The following is a 16167-nucleotide window of genomic DNA, read 5'->3' as shown; positions in this document are numbered from 1 at the left end:
TACTTATTTAACATTTTTAATCTTGACATTCTTGTTCGTAAGTTCTAAAGGTTAAAAATTCAAAATCACTCAAGTTGGGTTTTGGATACTTGAATTTGGATTTTGAATCAATGAATTTGAAATGCCTTGATTCCAAATCTTTAAATTTGAAAATTCCTTATTTGGATGCAATTTATACTAATGAGGATATTTATTTATTTAATTTTTTTTTTATAATTTGATAATAGTGGTCAGGAGATTTAAACTTTGAATGTCTCCATTAAAAATACACAAGATGTCAATTAAAATACATGATTCTTAGTTATACATAGAAGGATTTGAAGTTATAAAGTTTCAAATCTATTGAAATATAATTTCAAATCCTTTATTAGGCATCTAATTTTCTAAAATCTAAGTCCTTTGATTCTTTAAACTATCCAAACAAAGTATTTAGATTTTAATCACTTAAATCCAAATTTATAAGATGAAACAAATAAGAAATGGCTGGGAATGTGTCTCTTTCTCCACCTTGACACATATCATGTCACTATCTCACTGACATAACTAAGAGACATATTGGTTAACAATCAACATAGGAAAGAAACAAAGATGAGATGTAGATGATTTCTTTGTAAAAATTTTCTGTGAGCCACAAGCATTTGAGGTCTTGGATAAGATAAGGAACCTGAAAATTAGTTTCCACTCAAAAAACTGAATTTTAAAAAGTTTTGGACATATATGTCAAGTTCTTGCCTCCCACTCCCCATGTACCATATTTTTTCTCATTTATCTCTTTCTTTTCTTTTATACTTAAATTTATTTATACCTTTCACGTATTTTGTCATACTAATACACTTCAACACACACACTCTCAAAAAGAGCATACAGATGGAGGCAAGTGCAGAGGTTAATCAGCGCATTGCTAGGATCACAGCTCATCTCCACCCTTCTAATCTTCAGGTCTGTCTTGGTGGTGTTACACTTAAAGAAGTCTTACTTGTGTAACTAAGCCATGGTGATCATCAATGTTGCATGAGATTATTCTTTTCATCCACCATGTTATTATGATTTTGGCTAATGCCAAGGTTGCATCAAGTACTTGATAATAAACGAGAGGCCTCTATTGATTAAATTATATCTAAATATAAATGCTCTCAATCTAATGAGCCCTTCAATTCAAATAATTGCTCTTCCTTACTATTGTGTATACTGATAGCCACCATGGCTCATAATGAAAATCATCTCTGATAATTTTCTTCTTGCTGACCTCATTTATGGTGCATTCATTTCTACGTACTTTCTGTATCAAAATCTAGTTATCTATATGATGCATAATCTTCAACAAAATTGAAATTGTGGCCCCTTTCATGCCTTCTGATGTTTGGAAATGAAATTGATGTGTCATGTGGATTATATATAACAAAAGATGGAGGAAAATTCTAGTTTGAGGGCAGCAAATTGCCGAGCAAAAGGTGGGGCACCTGGGTTCAAAGTTGCAATCTTGGGTGCTGCTGGGGGCATTGGCCAACCTCTTGCTATGTTGATGAAGATAAATCCTCTAGTCTCGGTGCTTCATCTCTATGATGTTGTCAACTCGCCTGGTGTCACAGCTGATATTAGTCACATGGACACTGGTGCTGTGGTAATATTTCATTATCATTGCTATTAAATATTCTTCTTCTTTTATGTTGTTTCCCCTCCCTCTTATGCTGCAACTTTTTGTTACAATCAATAGTAAATTTGATTATTTTCTTGAAACTTTGATATTTACCTGATATTAAAACAATGAAATTTAGATTTCAACCATTTTTTTAAATCCTATTTCTAAGTTGGGGTTTTCAATCAAGGATCAATCACATGAAAAATCTGGTGCATATTTAAAATGCAGAACTAGAAAGAGTTTATCTATATGGTCTTGGAAAGTAAATGTTATCTCTGGGTTCTAGGTGCGTGGTTTCTTAGGACAGCCACAGCTTGAGAGTGCTCTTACTGGCATGGACCTTGTAATCGTACCTGCTGGTGTGCCAAGGAAGCCTGGAATGACAAGGGATGACCTTTTCAACATCAATGCTGGAATTGTCAAGACCCTCTGTGAAGGCATTGCAAAGTGCTGCCCCAATGCTATTGTCAACTTGATCAGCAATCCAGTAAATTCCACTGTTCCAATTGCAGCTGAGGTTTTCAAGAAATCTGGCACTTACGACCCAAAGCGACTTCTGGGAGTTACAACGCTCGATGTTGTGCGAGCAAATACTTTTGTGGTATGTAACAATAGCTAGGTATTTTTTATTTGTGCTCTACACAGTAAGGATTCTGTTAATTCTCATTTGACTTTAATATCTCGATTTGTTGTTCGTTAATAAAAATGACAATTGTCCAACAATAAATATCCTTCAATTGCAAATATTAGGCAAACATCAGGTAGTTTTATGAAGTAGTCAAATATGTTGGGAAAAATTTTATATTACTGTGAATAAATTTTAGCAAGCACAGCGGAAGCACAACCACACAAAAACACAAAGATTTACGTGGAAACCCTTTCTCCTTGAAGGGAAAAACTACGAGACAAACTCCGAATAATTTCACTATATAAAATAGAGATTACAACACTTAGAGATACAATTTGAGAAAAAAAAAAAAACTCTCTTTTTCTTTTCACTCACTGCTCTCTTCCTCACTGTGTATTTTCTCTTACTCTCTCTATTTTTCTCTTCTCTCTTGCTTGCTCTCACTCACGCAGCTCTTCAAGACTGCACTAGTCCTCACACTTTGGGACTTTCACTTCTTTTCTTCACCTCTGCACTGGCCGAATGGCCTCTCTATTTATTTCTTCATCTTTTCCTTCTTTTCTTCCTTTCACACTCTTCACATCAAGCCACAATAAGTGCAAGCCACTTACTTTGACTTTGCTTCAACCAAAATCTCTTTCTTTAGCTCTCATTGGCCGAATGGCCTTGCTTGTTTCTTTCCTTTTTCCTTTCAGCTCTGCCATACCCGAATTACCATGCCTTTTACTTCTTTCTTTTCTTTTCTTTCTTCCTTCCAACGTGTATGGCACAAGTTTAACATCACATAGTCATTTATGTGGCTTGACTTTTGTACATCCCTTCATAAATGTTGATGGACTTTTGTACATAATTATAGAGGAAAAGATGAACCCAATTTCTTCTCTTTCTGACAAGCTCCTCCAGAAAGTTCAATTTGCTTTGTTGACTTCTTGCCAATTTTTCTACAAGCTCATTTAATGAGCTAAGACAAAGTGTGGGCTTGAACATGGTGCAGTGCACCCAACAAAATAAAAGACTGCTCCAAATGTGCAACACATATGCATAAAGTAATATATAAGTTAAGTATATCATGGATCCAATATGCAATGCTATTGAATATTGATTCTCTCTTCTTCGTCCCCTCTAGTGACAAGATGATCCATAGCATTACCTCTGCATTCCCATGCAAGATAATTGTCCATATTATTGTGGTGCTTGTTTTGAAATGTTGAGTAAATTCTAATTGTGGATCCTCCAATACGTTGCTCATGATTTTCTATTCTTAAATATCAAGTACAGAACCTCTTCTTAAATGATCAGTCATAAATAATCATATCAGAGTTCTCAGTCTTTCTTGTGATTCACTCTCATAGTTTTATTTTCATATTGATAACATAAGAATACATTTCCTTAGTAATCATTTGCAATTGATTGTATGACATAAGAAAATCCCCACATCATTTAATGCACATCTTCAACAATGGATTGCGAGATTTAAATATATAAAAAAAAAAAAAGAAAAAAAAAAGGATGAATTCTGCCAGAGCATGATAAATAATGGTAGTGCACTAGTGCTTACAGAGTGCCAAGTAAAAGCATATATGTTTAATTGATTTATGCTTTATTTTTGGATAATAAGCAGTATTTTATGCCATCCAATGATCTTTTACAGGCAGAGGTGCTGGGGCTTGATCCTAGGGAAGTTGATGTTCCAGTTGTTGGAGGTCATTCAGGAGTGACAATTTTGCCTCTTCTGTCACAGGTCTTATAGAAATGAATTTTCAACTTCATCAATTTCAGATTTGTTAATCCAGCCATCTAAGTAATGCATGTTATAATGTAATCAAAATTGTGAAATTAAAAAAGTAAACAAAAATTTTCAGGTTAAGCCTCCCTGCACTTTAACCAAAGAAGAATCTGAATACCTTACAAATCGCATTCAAAATGGTGGGACAGAAGTTGTTGAGGTAATGTCACTCAGTGCCTTTCATATAATGCGAATCAAATTGGAAAATGAAATATGATCAGATTATCATTGTAGATTCAAATGTTTTCTTGTATTCCTTGCTCACGTATCCACTGGCTAATGTCTTCTTTAATGCAACTGGAAAGGCAAAGTTTTGGCATACAATTTCATGCAAGCATGTACCTCTATCAACTTGGTTATTTATCAGGCCCAAGCAATACATATGCAAAATCATCACTCACATTTTAATAGGATGTTTTGAAATGTTGGTGGAAGCTTATTGCTCTTAAGTGAATTAAGTTCAGAGAGGAAGAGGAAATAGGTAATACTTATAACTGGGGCTTGGGGGGAAGAGCAAATGGTGATGAATTCATAGAGCTACCTATTGCAGACTGTCTTTTATACTTAATTGACGAAATCTTTGACTTTAACCCAGACAGAGTTAGAAGCTTCAAAACTTCTGTACCATAAAATATCTTTATGGGTTATGGTTACAAGATTTTGGACAATTTCCTACAAAATAATTAATATTTCTTCATTTGGCTAGCAATGAGACTGTAATCTTGACGTATGTTTTTATCTAATTCCTTCTCTAGTTAGCTGGTATAGTTGCTTCAGTCATCTGATACACTGATACGCCTATTGACCAGAGGCAAGATGCCTAGACAAATTGCAACATAGGACCAAAAACCAACCTAGTTTGCACTTTTCTGATACCAGATTTTCTCAAGAAAATTGTACTCTCTCTCTCTAGGTTAATTATGCTTTAAACTATTTTCACTACTTCTGCATTTGCTAATATCAATTAATTAAATCATAGTATATATGGTTTTTTCATGTTACGTAGGCGAAAGCTGGGGCTGGTTCTGCAACGCTGTCAATGGTAATATTTTGTTCATTTTGTGACCTTCTAGACATAGAGCTTCAAATATTTATTCAAGCAAATAAGGAAAACTAATATCAGCAAATACATTGTATAGGCATATGCGGCCGTTAAATTTGCAGATGCATGCCTTCGAGGTATGAGAGGAGATGCAGGTGTCGTGGAATGTGCCTTTGTAGCTTCTCAGGTGCCTTGTTCAAGCTGATTTTTTCTATATTAACGATCTTGGATTTTTATTTGAATTCCAAAACTCATTTATAAAGCATGCCTTTTTTTGCCAAAATGTTGATAATAGGTGACAGAACTTCCTTTCTTTGCATCCAAGGTACGACTTGGTCGTACTGGAGCTGAAGAGATTTACCAACTGGGACCTCTAAATGAGTATGAGAGGTATGCTGATATGCATTTATTAACACTACATGATTATTTTCTCTATTGGAAACTAAGTATAAAGCAAGACAAAATATAATCTACTTTCCTCATGATTCTTTTGATAGAGTTGGATTGGAGAAAGCAAAGAAAGAGTTAGCCGGAAGCATCCAAAAGGGCATTTCCTTTATTTGGAAATAACTGCTGAGAAGATGCTAATCACAATCTTATCATCTCCTTAAAGGCTCTGTATAATTTTTGTTTACTATCTCAAATTCCCTCAGTCTTAGTAATCTCCTATTGTATCCTGAACCAGTTGGAAATTTCCCTCAAACTATCTTTCGATCCCCAATCTCTTGGGTTGAGTTGCAGCAATTTAACAAAGGGATGTTCAGGGCATTTCATGGACTCTACATAGATTTGGTTGCCTTAACATGCAAACAATGCAATTCCATCTGATAATCTTTCTTGCGGAACTAGAATGTGCTTACTTTAGAAAAGTATAGAAAACATATAATGTGTAGTCATCCAAAAGACCTTACGAGTGTGGTTCCCAGAACACCCTCAAACAAATAAAGTATCAGAGCAAGAGCAATATCATTTGTCAAAAATATGAAGACATTACAATACAAGGTATTGTTCTGTTAGTGAGGACAACTCTTTATTTTCAATAATATGGAGAGGATTCTATTATAGAGAGTACGTTTTTGGTATATTATACGGAGTAATAGTTATTAAAATGTAATAAGAATTGTTTTCAAAAAAAAAAAAAAATGTAATAAGAATTAGTATTACAAGTGATACAAAGAGCTAGAATGACAACTATTTCTATTCATTCTTTTGGTAATAACTAATAACACAGGAATAGAAAATTGAATCAATGTTAAGATAGTGGAATCACATCATATTTTAGTCAAATTTCTTAAAATACCATTTTAAAATAAAAAATAGATTTACACTTTTATAGTGAGTTTTGCTTAAAATATTAAGTACAAATTAAAAAAAAATTTATATAACTAGTATTATTTTTATAACTAAACAACTCCTAAGAAATAACTATTCCATAACAAGGTTCATTACTGTCGTTATTGCGTATTAAACCTGCCTTTTTTCTTTTTCTTTTTGGGTCCTCCCTCTACTCCTAAGTCGTGTTGTCAAATGCTACCGGCGTCTTATTGTTGCATTAATTTCATGAATTGACAGAAGTGTTATTAGGACTATAACAAAATGAAGATTGCAACGATATATAATTCTCAAGAAAAAAGAGCCGATGTTCTGCCATCCTCACTGAAAAGGATATGGAGAAGTCACACAATCATAAGGCAAGTAGATAGTCTTTATTATTACGCGAATTTGTACAGTTAATAATAGCACCCCTTTTTAAATCATCAAATATAACCCAAAAAAAAAAAAAAAAGGCAAAAGAAAACGAGGATTTCTTCTGTACACTTTGCTCTGGTAACCTTTTTTTTTTTTTTTTTTTTTTGATAGGTACACTTTGCTCTGGTAACTTTAATCAAAATTAAATCCCTTCAACAATTTACAAGGTGAGGGGGTTGGAGGGAGGGTGAATAATAGGGGCCTTAGACATTGTCACATTCCCCGCAGCCACATTTGGTGCCACTGTATCCTCCACAATAACAGGGTTAACTTGCATGACTCTCTCTGGCACAATCTTCTCACCGTCAACCTTTGCCAAAACTTCAAAATGCATTCTCACATTCTCTGGCTTTGTCCTCCACGCAGGAAAACCCTCAAAATCAATCCCATCTCCTTCTTTCAACTTCTTCTCAACCCCAAAACCTATCTTTAGAAATGTCTGAGCTGACACGTCTGCCTTCAACAACTTGAAGGAACCTTTCTTGTTAGCCTTAGGACCCAGCACCGAAGAGAGCAGTGTCTCAAAACCAAGCAAGTTTGAGTTTGAGCCATTGACTGAAGGAAGAGGCCACATTGTGGTGAACTGACTTGGCGTCAAGAGTGTGGTGGCATCTTCTTGAAGATCAATAGTGGAGAGGGCCTTTGATGTTGAGGATAACTCCACAAGCCCTGGTGCAAGGCGCTTAAGCTTCAGCCTGTTGGTGGAAGAGGGTGAAGATGAGGTGGGGGCTGTGAGGGAGGTAGGACCAACAATGCGAAGTGAGAGGAGTGAAGCACCTTGAGTACGGGAAGCATGGCGGAGCTGTTCAGCCAGGGTTAATAGACCAGATGCAAATCCATTTTGGGATCGGTTTAAGGGGAGTGGGAATTCAAGTGGGTGGCGTAGGCTAACTGATCTAGCACCCTTGACAGTAACAACGGCACCATCTGCTAACATCACTTTCTTCAAGACACCAGCATCCACATCATGCTGCACAATCAAGATAACAACAAAATGAATGACGAAATTTCAAAGATCACAGCAGTGGCCCTCTTATCAGATCTTAAAATGAACACGCAGTGGGTTTGTTACCCTATGACCATGGTGTTAAAGGAAAACCACATATAAACAATTGGATGTCAACCTAAAGATACCAACTCAAAACCAGTATGTTTTCCCTTTGATAATCGTTTTTCCATTCTTTTTTTTTTTTCATCTGAAAATTGTAATATCGTGTGTAAACAGTATATACAGTTTCCCAAGTATTAGAAGATTTCAAAGGTTTTGCTCCGTGAAATCATTAATATCCAAAATCTCAAACAATAGACATTACAATCCCCTAGACAATATACATGCCAGCAACTCAGAAAATCTTGGATGGAAATTAGATTCATATGGCAAATACTCACAACTGGTATGAATTTCTACACACCAACACACAACAGTCTGTTTCAAATCCATCTTCTTGGGTATATCAAACCCACTTGCAAGACTCAAAATATGAACTGAACAAGTTTGAGCAAACATTCGATTTACATTTGTGGACACAAAATCTCTACATTATCCACAAACTCTAAACAAAGATAAAGCTTATTAGTTACTAGTTACTGCTATCCCATTTCACCCACATGTTTATATAATCCATCGGATTGCCTCAAGGCCATATATATATCGAATCCTTTAACACCAAATTTTCATATAGATTCAAAAAATTCACCAAATTCCACGCCCCAAAAACCTACAAACCATCCCAAATATGATTCATCTAATTCTAGCAAACAACAAATGCACAGATTGAGACAAAATATAATAGGAAAAAAAAATAAATAAAAAAAACTCACTGGAAGAGAGATGCGCATATCTTTGGCATCCTGAATCCAAAGCTCCATGGGTCCAGCCAACTGAAACGGAGCTAGAACCGGCAAGCTGGGATCCGATTTGCCCTTCTCAACCAACCCATTGTCCACTCGGAAAATAGGCAAATCCACATATTCCCAGCGGTTAACATCCTCCAAAAGCTTGAAGGGAAGGACCTTATTGTCGATTTCCACATCGAATTCATACGCCACTGAATGCCCCACTTGGGCATCCCTCAGATCAAACCCTGATACCTTGAAATCATCCGCTTGAAACCCTAAACCTTTCACTATCGCTTCCTTCAGATCCTATACATTAAAAATTTACAATAATCAATCTTCCCTGTTGGCCAGCTGAGATTTTTTTTTTTTTTTGGGTTTTCAATCGAGTTCTTCACAGTTAACAGCGTTTGGTTAACGAGAAAACGAAGAAAAATAAATTTTAAATGTAACAATTGAAACCAGATCATTCCCTAGAAACCCCAAATCATGAACCAGAAATTTTGATTCCCAAAATTTCTTCTGCTAACAAAAATACAATAATCAATATCTTATTTCATTAAAATTGTCAAACTCAGGATTTTGAAGCTTCCCTGATTGCTAGATGAAGGTTTTGAATCGAATGCTGACCGCGTTTAGTTAACGAGAAAAAAAAAAAAAAAAATCGCTAATCATGAATCAGAAAAAAATATAATTTTCCCAAATTTGATTTTCCTCTTAATTTTCTGAGCAACCAAACAGGAAAACCAAAACCCTAAGGAAAAAAAAAAAAAAAAACTGAATTTGCAATAGAATAAGTAAGAAACTTACAGAGATGGCTTTGGGGTAGGGAGGATTGAAATCTGAGGAAGAAGAAGAGGAAAACAGAGGCGTAGACGACGACGTTTGGATCGCGATGAGGAAAAATAGTAAGAACACGGATTTGCATTGCAGAGAGACAGGTTTCAGAGCCATTGGGTTGATTTTGATTTTGATTTTGATTTTGGATTATGGATTTTGATTTGTACAATACAAAATAAATGAGGTTGTTTTTAATGTGTGGGCTGTTATAAAAAGAGCGGTTGAGGTTAATTTGGGAAAGTTTGGTAAAAAGAAAAAATGAGTGGTGGAGGAAGATTCTGGCAGTGGTGACTTGGAGGGTTTGGACCAATGGGAGAGGAGAAAGTGATCTGGAGAGGAATTTGATTGGTTGGGATTTGTTGGCGTTAACAGATTTGTGACGTGGAAGCAAGTCAATGCGGTCTCGGTGCTTGAATATAGGGAAGAAGAAAAAATAGGATATAAATAATAATTTTTAAAAACAAAAAATAAAAACGTCGCCGTTTGGAGTTTTGATTTTTGTAAGAGAAATTTTAAAAAAACTTTTTGTTTTGGATTGAAATAAAATCAATGGCGTCGCCCGGGTTCGAACCGGAGACCTTCAGTGTGTTAGACTGACGTGATAACCAACTACACCACGACACCACTTTTGTTTCTTTTGGCTGAAATAAAATTATTTCTTCGTGTTATTTCCACACAATTAGGAATGTATATTATCATTATGTTATCGGCTTTGCTAAAACAAAGTTTATATTATGTTATCTCAAAAAGAGATAAGTGTATATTATGTTTTTTTTTTTTTTCACCATCAATTATGCATTTCTCTCTTCAATCAATAGAAACTCAATAAGACTTTCCTACATAGATCGGGTGAAAATATTATTTTTTTTGAAAAAGTAGTACAAATCATTTTCACTGGACAATTTGGACCAAATGGACTGGATCGAAAAAATAACTAGCATAATTGCTTTCCTATTGAGTCTCTAGACACCAGAGAAAGTAAACATTCATTTTATTATTATTATTATTTTTATTAATAACTTTGTAGAAATTTGTGTTTCTATAGTCATTGTAATGCTTTTCTCATGATAATCCAACTGATGGACATCATGCAACACATCCAACCCCTTTCCCACACAATGAGCAGAACACTAAATCCTCTGATCCAACCACACCCTATGTGCCACTCCCAAATAGCCAACCTCTTATCCCACCTCCTGATTCTACTCTGCAACCAGAATTGGATCATACAAATTTGAACTCAGCTATCCACTCCCTCTCTTTAGGGAACAATCCAACCCCACCCATGCTCGTTAACTCCCCTACCTCATCCACTAAGCAACCCCAAAACAGAGGTACAGGACCTATTTTGACTGTAGAGTAGAATTTGCATGCTTCGCAAATACATCCTCAGGAGCATGAGGATACCTCCATTTTCACCATACAACCCTCGGGGGCAGCGACAGACAATTCTTCACTTCAATGGACATGGCTTGACGAACATGGACCTTTTCTTACGATAGTTGAATTGAGAAATAGTACAAGGCCTGATATGGACACAGAAAGTTATTCTAAAACAGCGCCATCATGTTCAATCTGGATAAGTTAAATGAGGATCGACCTGAGTGGGTATGTAGCATTGCATGGCATGGAAGACAAATCCTAGACTTTACAGCCTCAATGGGAGATTCTGTGGTCCATGGTTCTAATAGAGATGGAATAAGGTTTGAATTGGGCAGCTCTAGTTCTAGGCCTAGGTTCCAAAGATCACAAGATGTGGGCCAAGGTCAGTCAAAGGCTTTGCATGTCACAGATTTGTTGGTGACAGAAGCCTAAAGTCATATTGTTAACCTAGACACTGGTTTGGATAATTTTATCACCTTGGACCTGTGGGCCCAGGCCCAGGCCCACCATCCTCAATCTTAGCAAGTTCAGACCCAGGGTATATGCCTAGCTTATATTGCAATGAGTGGTTAGAGACTAAATGCAGTACATCAAGGAAGAGGCTTGGATCAGAATTAGGAAGGCTAGGCAGGAACATACGACAAAGGCTACTCTATGGATTTTGTCCAAAGGAAGGTAACAATATAATCTCCCTTTACTATTGCATACAGGATGAGAATTTTTATCATAACAATCTCCTGGAAAATCCAATTGGGTGTTGGGAAGCTGGCCCTATTCAGCTTCCCTAACAGTTATGAGGATCCTAAGTTGGAACTGTAGAGGTTTGGGCAAGTCCTCTGTAGTTCTACAATGTAAAAAAAAAGCCCAAGAACTCAAACTAGATATTATGTTCCTGATGGAAACTAAGTTAGCTATAAATAATGGGGAAAATGTGGGGGTAAAATGTGGTTTTTCTGATGGATGGGAAGTCCCAAGGGTAGGCTTGAGTGGTGGTCTTATTTTGGCATGGATGCCCAAGCAAAATCTTAGGGTGATCCATAGTTCTGAGCACCTCATTCACACTGATCTTTTAGATAATAAAGGTTGTCCCTTGTCTGTTACTTTTGTATATGGCCATCCTGAACATTCAAAGGGAGAAGCAGTTTGGCATCAACTAAAATCTCTTAAGTGTTGTGCTCATCCGAATTGGCTTTGTATTGGGGACTTTAACCAAGTCCTTAAGCAGGTTGAAAAATTTGCTTTTCATCAAGGTAGTCTTGTTGGTGCTCCCCTTTCCAGTAGGTGATAGATGAATTAAAATTATGTGATCTTGCAGCTACTGGACAAAGGTTCACATGGATGAATAATAGGGAGGATGGGGATTTTGTCATGGAAAGACTTGACAGGGCTTTTGCTAGTGTATACTGGGTTAATAGTTACCCTTTATATTCTCTTAGAAATCTTCCTATAATTCGCTCTGATCATGGTCCAATCATTCTAGATTTGGAAGTTCAAGGCCCATTCAGGAAAAGACCCTTTAGATTTGAACAAATGTGGCTTACACATCCTAGGTGCAGAGAAATGGTTCAACAGGCTTGGGATGTGCAATCTCATGGCCCTAGGGCTATTAGGTTGAGAAACAATATTCTAAATGTGAAAAGGATAGCTTTGTAGTGGAATAGGGAGGTGTTTGGAAAGGTAGAGAATGACATCAGGTTGAAACAAACTATCTTACAACAAATTCAAAATTCAATCAAATCTATGGATGATGTTCAGAAGGAGAAAAATCTTAGAGAGGAAATTGAGGTGTTGCTTGACAGGGAAGAATTTATGTGGGCTCAAAAGGCAAGGACCAAGTGGATTCTACAAAGGGATAGGAATACTAGATTTTTTCAAATTGTGGTCAAACAAAGAAGGGCTAGGAGTAGAATCTTTCAAATTAAGAATGATTAAGGCCTTCTTACTGACATACTAGAGGAGATTGAAAACATCCTCACTTCTCATTTTAGGAAAAGCTATGAGAACTATAACAATACTAGTGTAGATGATATCATCCATGAGTTTGAAAATCTACCTATTCTTGCCTTATCTGAGCAACAATGCAGCATGCTCAATAGGCCAATTTCTAATATAGAAATTGAGGAGACAGTTTTCTAATTAGGGCCTCATAAGGCCCCTGGACCTGATGGCATTCCTGCTTTTTTCTTTCAGGAATTCTGGAGGTCAAGATTGATGTCATTAACACTGTCCAATCCTTCTTCCATTCAGGTTCTCTTTTTAAACCCCTTAACCATACTTTTATCACTCTTATTCCCAAAGTTGCATACCCTGATGAGGTTACACATTTCAGGCCTATTAGTCTTTGCAATGTGATTTATAAAGCCATATCTAAACTTCTAGTCAATAGATTCCCAAAGTTGCATACCCTGATGAGGTTACACATTTCAGGCCTATTAGTCTTTGCAATGTGATTTATAAAGCCATATCAAAACTTCTAGTCAATAGACTAAAGCCTATCATGGATGGCCTAATAACACCCTATCAAAATGCTTTCATTCAAGGAAGAAATATTTCGGATAATATTCTCTTAGCTCATGAAATTTTGAATGTCCTTAGGAAAAAAAAAAAGGAAGAAAATTCAGTTTTGGTGCTTTAAAGATAGACATGAGTAAAGCCTATGATAGGGTAAATTGGAATTTTCTAAAAGCAGTGCTATCTGTGATGAAGTTTGACTCAAAATGGATTAATTGGATTATGAAATGTGTGTCCTCTGTGTCATATACTTTACTTGTAAATGGGAACCTAACAACCCCTTTCATACCTGCACAAGGATTGAGGCAGGGGGACCCTTTGTCCCCTTATCTTTTTCTTATGTGTGCAAACATCCTTTCCATTTTCTTTCTCCAAGCAGAAAGTTTAAATAGGATAAAAGGGGTAAAATTAGGGAGGAATGGGGTGTCTTTTACTCACTTGTTGTTTGTTGATGATTCCTTTTTATTCTTTAGGAAGGACAAGCACTCCTTAGAAAATATAATGAAAATCCTTGATTGGTATTGTAAGCTGTTGGGTCAGAAAATTAACTTGTCTAAATCTGACCTACATTGTTCTCCCAATATGCATGAGTCTGATCAGAATTCCTTAGCTAGAGTGCTACAAGTGAATCTTATCCAAAATCCTAGCAAATATCTTGGATTAGATTTCAAGCTAAGAGGGAATAGAGTTGCTGATTTCCAGTTTCTTATTCATAAACTCAACTCTAAATTGCAAGGATGGAAAGCAAAACTTCTATCTCAAGCAGGCAAAACAACCCTCATTTCATCAGTTTTACAATCCCGCCCTCTTTATACTTTCTCTTGTTTTAGGGTGCTTGAAAGTATATGCAACAAAATGGATTCCATTGTTAGGGCTTTTTAGTGGGGGCATGAGCCTGGAGAACATAAATTTCATCTTATCAAATGAGATCAACTTTGTCAGCCAAAGAGAAATGGTGGCTTAGGACTTAAGAAGTTTAGTCTAATGAATCAAGCTATGTTAGCCAAACAATATTGGAGAATCACTCAAAACTCTAATTCTCTTATAGCTAGAGCTTTCAAAGCTAAGTATTTTCCTAGAGGGTCAGTGCAAGAGTGCAGTCCTAAGCCTCACCACTCCTGAATTTGGAAGAACATCATCAAATCTAACAACCCAAAGTTGAGGGAAGGGAAATGGAGGGTTGGAAGAGGATTTGATATTCCCCTCAACCATCAAAACTGGTTTGCCCAACAAAACACACAGTTAAACCATCCAGGCTTAGCTACATGAACTATTGGTGATTTAATTGATCATAGTTCACATTCTTGGAAGTGTGATTTAGTAAGATCCTTATATACCCTTGCTCAAGCTTCGAAAATTTTGCAAATTCCCTTATCCAGAATTGATGCTGTCCAAGACAAGCTTTGTTGGAAATACTCAAATGAAGGGCATTATGAGGTCAAATCTGCTTATCAGATTTTGGTTAAGGACTGCCCTGTCACACAAGGACCAACCTTGCAGCAAAAAGGGGTGTGGAATCTAATTTGGAGTGTGAAAGTCCCGCTGAAAATTAGTACTTTTGTGTGGAAGCTTATGCTTGACAGATTGCCAACCATGCTGAGCTTATTTAATAGAGGGATTTCATCCCTAAATTTATGTCCTTTCTGCAACGAAGAGAGTGAGTCCACCACACACCTTTTTCTTTTATGTCCTCTCACAAGAGCTTGCTGGCATGGTTCAAGTTTGGCTGTTCATTCCTCTGACTTCACTAGCATAACAGTTCAACAATGGCTAACCTCCCTTCTGCTCAGACATAAAAAGAAGGAAGCACACTCAACGGAATATTTGCAAGCTGTTTTTACATATCTGTGGTCAATCTGGACTTATAGAAACAGGGTGGTTCATGAAGGAACAGATCCTAATCCTATGGATGTGATACTAACAGCACAAGCTTTATCTTGCAGGTACAAAGAGGCTTTCAATGACCAATCTCTCTACAACAGGAACTCAGGAAGACTAAAACCAGTGCAACAACCCGTAGCAAGTCCATGGCAGATCATTTTGAAAATAACAAGAGCAAGATGTAATAGGACTAAAAGATGCTCTTTTGCCTGTGAAGTAGTAAATATGCAGGGAGTTAGTGTGTTTTTCGGAGTTGCTTGTAGTGCAACCAAATCAAAAGGTGGGGCTATGTTTGAAGCAATGGTGGATACTGCCATCAGAGCAAAGCACCACGGATTTCAGTATATTTTGTTTTTGGGTGATGATAGGAAGGTTGTCCAAGCTTTTAAAGAGAAAAGATCAACTGATTGGTTAGACAATACTAGATTAGCTGATCTTAATACCCTTGCTCAATCTAGGCTCTTTTGTAACATGCTTTTTGTGCCCCCACTTTATAGTCAAACATGTCTGGTCTGTAGCAAAGATAGCAACTCAGGTGCCTTTGAACTATTGCTGGTACAACCCAGCCAGCACTTGTATAACTTTTGTGTATATCTCCCTTTTGAATGGTATCCAAAAAAAAAGTCATTGTAATGGATATACCAATTATATGTACGGTGGTCCATCTGCTTTACCAGCCAGAGTGATTTTGATTGTGATCAAAATACATCTAAGAAAATCCCCTATAATAATCATTTACGTGAATCTAGAGGTTTGCAACAATACAAGGGCAGTATGAGAAAAGAGAACCCAATTGATTTGCTCAAAAGGATTTGTAAGTGCCAATTGTGGTGCACCTGAACTTAGAAAAATTATACAATCCTAATAGTGGA

The 16167-nt window shown here is 36.5% G+C and overlaps 2 protein-coding genes and 1 non-coding gene across 3 annotated transcripts; 1 reads left to right on the top strand and 2 right to left on the bottom strand.

Moving 5' to 3' along the window:
• Positions 1–733: 733 nt before the first annotated feature.
• On the top strand, positions 734–5926 carry LOC115968387 (malate dehydrogenase, glyoxysomal). Its single transcript, XM_031087776.1, has 9 exons — positions 734–939; positions 1406–1621; positions 1926–2240; positions 3919–4008; positions 4130–4213; positions 5060–5095; positions 5193–5282; positions 5391–5485; positions 5593–5926. The coding sequence occupies exons 1-9, from the start codon at positions 745–747 to the stop codon at positions 5663–5665; spliced, it is 1194 nt and encodes a 397-aa protein (XP_030943636.1). The 5' UTR covers positions 734–744; the 3' UTR covers positions 5666–5926.
• A 1002-nt stretch (positions 5927–6928) lies between these two features.
• On the bottom strand, positions 6929–9728 carry LOC115969195. The gene is made up of 3 exons (XM_031088784.1): positions 9491–9728; positions 8666–8989; positions 6929–7814 (listed from the first exon to the last, which is right to left on the bottom strand). The coding sequence occupies exons 1-3, from the start codon at positions 9632–9634 to the stop codon at positions 7005–7007; spliced, it is 1278 nt and encodes a 425-aa protein (XP_030944644.1). The 5' UTR covers positions 9635–9728; the 3' UTR covers positions 6929–7004.
• Positions 9729–10070: 342 nt separating this feature from the next.
• On the bottom strand, positions 10071–10144 carry TRNAV-AAC. Its single transcript has one exon. It is a non-coding gene; the product is annotated as a tRNA-Val (tRNA).
• Between the last annotated feature and the right edge of the window lie 6023 nt (positions 10145–16167).

Source organism: Quercus lobata, chromosome 11 (assembly GCF_001633185.2).
Source record: "Quercus lobata isolate SW786 chromosome 11, ValleyOak3.0 Primary Assembly, whole genome shotgun sequence".
Taxonomy (NCBI): Eukaryota; Viridiplantae; Streptophyta; class Magnoliopsida; order Fagales; family Fagaceae; genus Quercus; species Quercus lobata.
Note: the sequence above shows the minus strand (reverse complement) of the source record. Positions and strands in the feature narration are given on the sequence as shown.

Bases quoted from the DNA above. Each gene is read 5' to 3' on its own strand.
- LOC115968387 (XM_031087776.1), top strand. From the start codon at position 745: ATGTACCATATTTTTTCTCATTTATCTCTTTCTTTTCTTTTATACTTA. The intron at 2,241-3,918 runs GTATGTAACAAT...GATCTTTTACAG, and splicing joins TGCGAGCAAATACTTTTGTG to GCAGAGGTGCTGGGGCTTGA. The intron at 5,486-5,592 runs GTATGCTGATAT...TTCTTTTGATAG, and splicing joins CCTCTAAATGAGTATGAGAG to AGTTGGATTGGAGAAAGCAA.
- LOC115969195 (XM_031088784.1), bottom strand. From the start codon at position 9,634: ATGGCTCTGAAACCTGTCTCTCTGCAATGCAAATCCGTGTTCTTACTA. The intron at 8,990-9,490 runs GTAAGTTTCTTA...TTTAATGTATAG, and splicing joins CCTACCCCAAAGCCATCTCT to GATCTGAAGGAAGCGATAGT. The intron at 7,815-8,665 runs GTGAGTTTTTTT...TTGATTGTGCAG, and splicing joins ATATGCGCATCTCTCTTCCA to CATGATGTGGATGCTGGTGT.